This window comes from Aegilops tauschii, chromosome 1 (genome assembly GCF_002575655.3).
Source record: "Aegilops tauschii subsp. strangulata cultivar AL8/78 chromosome 1, Aet v6.0, whole genome shotgun sequence".
Classification (NCBI taxonomy): Eukaryota; Viridiplantae; Streptophyta; class Magnoliopsida; order Poales; family Poaceae; genus Aegilops; species Aegilops tauschii.
Window position 1 is genome coordinate 66,185,610 of NC_053035.3, and position 7,407 is coordinate 66,193,016.

Sequence of the window (7,407 nt, forward strand, 5' to 3'; positions counted from 1 at the left end):
GGTGGTTATATGCATAGTACTGCCAACTCTGCACCTCACCGTCTTGTCAATATCTTTGCACTGCTGTGCGCCTGTGCCCCCCAAAAAATGTCTTTGCAAATTGCAAAGCTCCACGGTTTAGCCGAGGAGGACGGGTCCCTGCTCCTGTCACTGCCTGTGCATAATGTCGAAGCATTTCTGCTCGTGCTGCCATTAGTTCCAGCAGGATTAGGATGGATCCAGTTGCTGCTGCTGCCGTTGTGGTATGCAAATGCAATGGGTGCACGCAACAGCTTTGTACTGGCTGGCCCTCTCTGACATTAAGCGCTGCTGGCCAAGCAGCAGCTGGTTGGATCTCACTCCATCCGTTCAGAAATATAATACTGTATGTTTTACTGCCTCCGATCCAAATTAATTGACGCTCACTAATTTGGATAGGAGGGAGCAACTTTTTTCTGATTTAAATGTACATAGACACGTTTTAGTGTGCTTGTATTCCCATTTCGGTCCGTATATAATCAACATTGAAATATCTAGAACATATTATATTTGTGAGACTACTTTCTTTTTTGCGGGGGGTTACGTAAGTACGTTGCGTGCACGTGCATCGGCCGGTTCGTTTGATGCATGGGTGATCCAGCATGAACTATGGACCAGCGGCGGTACGAGTGAATAGCCCAGCGACCGCACCAACACGTCCTGCTAGTAGGCGCAGTTTGGAACAGTGGCATCTCAGGAGCAATTGAATTCCTGCTGCCACGCCATGAAAAAAGGCAGCAGCTCCACTGATTTGACACTGCAACGACAGCATTTGTTGTCATCTGGAGGAATCTTTGGAAAGTGGCGACTTCTCATTCGAGAGGGCTACCATACCGTCTATGATGAGAAAACGAAAACGAAAGGTCCGGCAAAATTCCAACGGGTTTTTGGAGGCCACTGCTCTTTCCTTGCTTATGGTGTTGCATCATTTTTCTAAACATAGATCGTATATGATTTGATACAAAAAACCAACAACTCAGGTAGTGTGTCGCTGGCTCGCTGCCTCCCGCTCCGGAGAGCAAGAACCCTTGAAGCTGAGACAGAAGCAAGCCCCTTGAGGCAACACAACATGGATGAACCATTCTGTTGGATCACACTTTGTGTCTCAACTTTGTACTGATTTTAGATGTGTTCATGCACATATCGCACGACACGACACAACACAGAGAAAATGCTGTTTGCATGGCCCCGTCAAATAAACTCGCGCCTAGTACGTACAGCCACAACGCGTCGTCACCATCAACAAACCTTCGTCGTCCTCTACCGCGAAGGCAATCAATCCGGCCATGTTCCCTCCCTCACGCCTCATTGAATTCAAGCTTTTAAAACCGGGGCGTAGCCAACACTCGGTGGTCCAAAAGGCCAACCACGTAACACAGTTATCACAAGGACGAACGAACCGTTGGCGGTTGCACTCGGCTCAAGTGCGTAAAACGTTCCATGCAGGCCAGATCACGCGGAACGAACGCAGAACAGCAATATAGGGCGACCGCGGCTCGATTTTCAGAAGCGGGGACTCGCGGAATGGTGAATAGCGACGATGTTCACACAGGTTTGTTCTTAGGTGGTTTACATAAAAGCACAACGACGAACCTTACTTGCGACGGTGAAAGTCTCCGGTCGACCAACATCTAGATCAGCTGCTGGGGCAATGGCAATGCAGAAAGGCCATCTACTGCCGATTTGCTGGCCTTTCTATGCGCATAACACAGCTTCAGTTCAGCAAGCATCATAACTGGTGAAGCCATTCTCTCATGGGTACTAATTATCCCAGGCTCCTGTACAAAAAATGTCGTGCGTCCCTTCAGCCGTCACATCTGCAATGCCTGCCAAGGCTTACAGATTGTCAGTGAAAAACTGAACTTGGACACACACATGGGATTGATGGATTGCAAAGAAACAGATGATGATAATAATAATAACTGAACGTCAAGACGGGACAAACATGGGTAGTAGCTATCCAGCTATCAGTAAATCGTCATCACTAGTGCTAATTTCATTATCAACTGTAAACTTAGATGCGGGGCAACGGATAGGCAGTAGAGGTTACCAGGGAAGCCTGGATCCACCTACCCCCCACCCAATCGCAGTGACGCCTCAGCTGTTCGAGCTCAAACTCATCCTGCTCCTTGTACGCCTTGAAGTAAACCTTGTACTTCTGGTTGCTGAGGACCTCGGATATCACGCCGACCCACCACCCATCGTTGGTGTAGGCGTCGATCTCGTCAAGGACCTTGAAACCATTGGTGACAGGAATAGCCGGAGGAGAGGGCCTGATGTGCTCCTCCCCTATGGTTTCTTTCAGAGGCGTGGTCTCGTCATCGTCCTTCAGCGCATCGTACTCCACAAGGAACTTGTGTCCCACGGATTTGACGACCGTCCCCTGGAACCATGCTCCGTGGAAACCTTCCTCGTCGCTGCTCACTTCAACCCTGTCGCCTCCTGTGAATTTTGTTCCTGACAGATTCTGAAAGACGGCACGACATTTGTTAGAAACATTGGCAGTTTAAATTAATTTAAACATAAAGAACAGAGGTGCATCTCATCTTACAATTTCAGAATTCAACAGAAAACACAGATTTTCTAATTCCGCCAAACTTGAGAGGACCTGCCCGCGGATTCTTTTGATTAATTTGGTTTACTGGATGAGAGCATTGATAATACCGGAATAGAGAACTATAGGGTCCAGCTGTTCCTTGAATTTTCCTCTCATCAAGTTATAAGCTCAAATAGTTTGATTGTGCGAGTAATTGTCTAACTGATGTAATTGCCATGGATGTGGCTCATAACATATTTGATTTTTTTGGTCATTGGTACTACATCCACTGATAAGACATTAGGCAACAAACACAGACAGTATAAGGTGCTACATTTGGTCATCCTTAGTTCCAAGTACAGACAATACGATGCCTCTTTAGCAGTGTCAAGTAATGGAGCTGATTCTTCCTCAAATACAGAAAAAAAAGGTTCCATTCTCTCTGATTTAGTTTTTAATATATTCCCATCGGTGTCCGCAAGAGGGTGGTGAAGTGGTAGGTACTTGAGCTAAAAGAGGCCAGAGATGTATGTTTTATCCCTTTGATCCAGAAAAACAATAAAAAGAGGAAGCAACAGGGTGAACTGCATATTGCTTCACTGGAACAGATACCACAGCAGCAGGATTAATAACTAATAATTTAGCCAGGTTAACAATTCTGAGAAGAAAATATATCTAATATCTCGAGTTGTTAACAGTGTCACAGTTCCTGCACACAAATTTCATAGTTAAAGCCTTAAAGGGAACTGCGCAATTGACCATGCTATAGGTAAAAAATGCCAGCACAGGGGCATCACGAATCATATAGAAGTAAGGATTAGGAGCTGTGCTGTTGGACCACGGGAATTTTCTCTAGATACTAGTAATGAATGTATGCCATAGTTGCCATGCACGTAAAGGAAAAAGAATCCAAGAGATATGATCTCATGCTAAAAGTCCTACGGAATTAGGGGCATAGGAAAGCGATCCAAGAGATATGGTTGCCTATCCAACACTCCCTGTAGAAAAAATCCTATGGATTGAAATCATCCAATCCAAAGAGGCAAATAGGCTTGATTCATACGTAAAAGTAGGTTTCACTACAAGGAAAAGAATCCTCACCTTTTCACACCATAACAATTGATTATAGCACTAAGAACATAAACACATAAAAGCAGTGCAGGAAGCATACACATAAAGTGCAAACATTTCAAAGAAATACAACTCGAAAGATTCTGTATACACCTGTGCAACCTGCTTCCATTGGTTATCAGTCCAGTCATATCGAAGCCTCAGTGTGTTCTGGTGTAACTGAACCTTCTTTCCTGAAGTTGCTGACTTAAATGTATACGTTAACTTGGGATGGATCTCAGTGATCTTCCCTGGCCACCAGCCATCATCTTGGAAGCCTTCAACATCATCATTGACGCAGAAACTAATAACTGATGCACGTGGCGGGCAAGGTCTGATATGCTTGATATCGATAATCTCATTGCACAGTTCACTGCCCTTCCAGAAAGGGTACTCCACCAAGAGGTTATTTTTCCAGATAGTCTTTGCAACAATTGCAGGGAACCAAGCGACAACAGAATCAGCTTCCAACCTGGCAACTTCTATTTGTGTTCCTTTAGCATACAGCGTTCTCTTGGATGTCTCCTGGTAGACAAAGAGTAGTTATTCAGCAACCAATAATTGAAACAAGGTGATAAAAATACGCAAGTAAAGAAAACATTGAAAATTAAGCAACACTAATATAAAACTACCATGACCAACACAATTGAGGGCATAATATAGAAGTTGATACCTATAACTCTAGAGCAATCAGAAAAGGAATCCAAATCATCCCATATGTTCTATCCTAGCCGATGATTACATGCACTTAAGACGCACCTAGAAGTAAAAGATAAAATACCAACATATGTATTAATATATAGGAGAAAACAGAAATCCCTCTAAAATAACAAATTTCAGCATAAAGCATTCGGAAGATCGTCAACAATTCAGTAATGTAGTTCCATAACAATCTTGTCATGTCAACTTGCACTGAGGCTCAGGAACTGTAATAAAAGAAACATGCCAGGAGAAGTAACAGCAGCATTCTCGACCATCAACACATTGCAGATGTACACCAAGTCACCAACTAGGCTCATTTTGTTTCAGTATGATTCATATTTAGTTATTTACTATAACAAAAACATGTCAGGAGAAGTAACAGCAGCAATATCGACCAGCAACTCATTGCAGATGTACACCAACTAGGTCACTTTGTTTCGGTATGAATCTATAACAAATCCAACTAGCTTGGTCTGACAAGTGACAACTATAAACCACCATTTGTTAACTAACAGACCACAAGCCGTCCAGCGGCCCAGAGGAATTTATTCAATAAATCTGATGAACTGAAATCTTCCAGACAGTGGGACACAAGAACACACCTAGAAAGCTGGGTTCCATTGAATACTACATTCAATAACCACCCATCAATACTATACTTAACAGAAGTGCAGCAGCAAATACACTAACCTCCAATCTCGAATGTTAATGCATAAACTTTAACGCATTGCAAATTTGCAAGATCATCTTGTAAACCATAAGTCATAACCCTAACCAGACTACCGAGGGAACAGAACTGGATTCCCCCAAAAAACCCTAGCCACGAGATCACATGGAGACAAATGATCCTGCACTAAACAACAACGCCCAGGCAACAGCAATCCGATGAACATTGCAAGATGTTCTTCTACTAACCCTAACTATGGAACAAAGGGGGCTCCCCAGTTTGAATGGGGATGCAACGGCACAAAAAGACGACTCTTTTGCAAGATGTGCTGGAACTCGTACCATGTCCTCGGGGGAGCGCCACTCGCCGGCGACCCACTCGAGGTGGGGCCGGACATCGGCCAAGTCGAACTCCGCCTCCTCCCTCGTCGCCGGGAAGCGAACCGCGACCTTCCCGTCCGCCCGGCCCCCGCCGACGAGGGCGACGCCGAGCCACCACGCGCCGTCTCGGAGCGCGTCCACGGCCGCGTGCTCCGCGTGGGGCGCCGGCGACGGTGGCGGCGGGCGCGGGCGGACCTGCGACGCGGGCACGGTCTCCGGGAGAGCGCGGCCGGAGGCCCCCGAGACGGCGAGGGCGTCGTACTCGACCGCGTAGCTGCGGAGGCCGGGGTCGAAGCGCGCGACGACGGCGGGGAGGTGGGCCCCGCGGTAGGCTCCCTCGTCCGGGAGCACCTCCACCGCCTTGCCGACGGGGAAGACCTCCGTGGGCTCCGCCGGATCCGAAGCCCGCGACGGCGCCGGTGCCGGCTGGCGGCGGAGTCGCGGCGACCGCATTGGGGTTTCGGTGGTGGCGGAGTCGCTGGGTGGAAAGTGTGGACTGGGCAGTGGGGAGAGCAGAGCACAGTAGGCGGCGGGCAGAACAGAACGAGGAAATGGTGTGGGTGGGTATTGATTGATTGATTATTGAAGCTCCTGAGCTGAAGAGAAGAGAGTTGGCGTCCGTCCGATCGTGATGGACGGTCAAGATGGGGAGCATATATTTCCGGTTCTTCGACCATTTTCCCCTCGTTTTTGTTGTAAGAATAATTGAGAATTTGACTCAAGTTTATATGCACTTTGATCATCCGCCACCTCCTCATAGAATGGGCCCACACAAAATGTTCAAAAAACCTATAAACTTGACTTAGCTCGCACCCAGCTCGAACACGGGGGTGGGTTGACCGAACTCCAACACCAAAAAGCAAAAAGATGGATATCGCCGCTATTCCGAGTGTTAGGAAAGTCGTAATATAAATCATACTATAAGGGGTATATACCCTAAAACCTCATCCCAAGTTCCCCAAGAGTGACACCCAAAAAGCTTACGGAAAACATCTTACCCTAAAAAAAATTCAGAGTGGCCTTGACACCTGTCCGAAGGTTTTGGACCGAACTTTCCGGATGCCCAAAATTCGGCTTAGTCTCCGGCTGAAATTAGTAGCTTCGGTTTCAGCCGAATACTTTGTCTGAAGGTTGGCCCAAGTACCTTGTGGACTTTGGGAGCACCCGAAATCTGACCTGGCTTTGGTTTCAGCTATAGCCTAAGATTTCGTACCAAATCTCTAAGTTGTAGGAAAATACCCTAACATGCAGATTTTGAGTAGGCTATAGCTCGTCGTTTCTTTCCCAAGGGGTATCTTCTTTCCCAATCGAGTTGAGCTTGTTTCTCTTACTTACTCCATTATTCCAAAGCTTTAAAAGCTCCTCATCCTTTGCTCAAATCCATCCAAGCCTTTCAGTGAAAAGATAGAGTATCTCCCAATCTACACTTCAACCGAAGAAAATTAGCCCCCAAACCCCTTTAGTTCATCGTTGATTTATTACTCTTTGAGTTGCGGGGACCCTTAGACGATTAGAGTCCATTCGAAAGCTTTCAAAAGTGCGGTGTTCTCTAGTAAAGTTTGTGAAGGTTTGGTGATCGCCACAAGACCATCCACTAGTGAAATTGACATCCTTCCTTTGATGGGAGGCTCGAGGAGAATAGGGGGGAGCCACGGTAGTGTTTGAGAGACTTTGGCTCTCGCGCCTATACAACAGAGGTTAACACTTACTCAAGAGTCTGCACTTCGGGGATACATCCTTGTCTCCAACTTATGGTTATTTCGCTCCGCTCATTTTACTTTATACTTGTGTTTGTGCTTGCTAGTTAGTTTCTTGCTCTTACTTATCTTGTGTGTGTAGCTTGCTTTGTCATATAGATTGTTCTCACCTAGTTACATATTTAGAGAAGCATTACCACAAAATTAATAAGAAAAAGCTAAGAATTTATCATATAGGGGAAAGGATCTTTTTAAACTTTACCGCGTTAAGAGGAAGCTGGTCGATGGTGGGGAGCA

General features: G+C 46.1%; 1 protein-coding gene across 2 annotated transcripts; it reads right to left on the bottom strand.

The window, feature by feature from the left end:
* Positions 1-1,477: 1,477 nt before the first annotated feature.
* LOC109774791 (protein AGENET DOMAIN (AGD)-CONTAINING P1) lies at positions 1,478-5,970 on the bottom strand. 2 transcript variants are annotated; one of them, XM_020333550.4, is made up of 4 exons: positions 5,375-5,969; positions 3,779-4,189; positions 2,069-2,485; positions 1,478-1,844 (listed from the first exon to the last, which is right to left on the bottom strand). In XM_020333550.4, the coding sequence occupies exons 1-4, from the start codon at positions 5,864-5,866 to the stop codon at positions 1,830-1,832; spliced, it is 1,335 nt and encodes a 444-aa protein (XP_020189139.1). In that variant the 5' UTR covers positions 5,867-5,969; the 3' UTR covers positions 1,478-1,829. The 2 variants fall into 2 exon arrangements, with proteins under 2 accessions (XP_020189139.1, XP_020189137.1); XM_020333548.3 differs by lacking the exon at positions 1,478-1,844 and having other exon boundaries at positions 1,900-2,485; positions 5,375-5,970.
* Between the last annotated feature and the right edge of the window lie 1,437 nt (positions 5,971-7,407).

Coding starts and splice junctions, on each gene's coding strand:
- LOC109774791 (XM_020333548.3), bottom strand. CDS start 5,866: ATGCGGTCGCCGCGACTCCGCCGCCAGCCGGCACCGGCGCCGTCGCGG. Junction 4,190..5,374: donor GGCGCTCCCCCGAGGACATG/GTACGAGTTCCA, acceptor TTTGTCTACCAG/GAGACATCCAAGAGAACGCT. Junction 2,486..3,778: donor AATGGAAGCAGGTTGCACAG/GTGTATACAGAA, acceptor GCCGTCTTTCAG/AATCTGTCAGGAACAAAATT.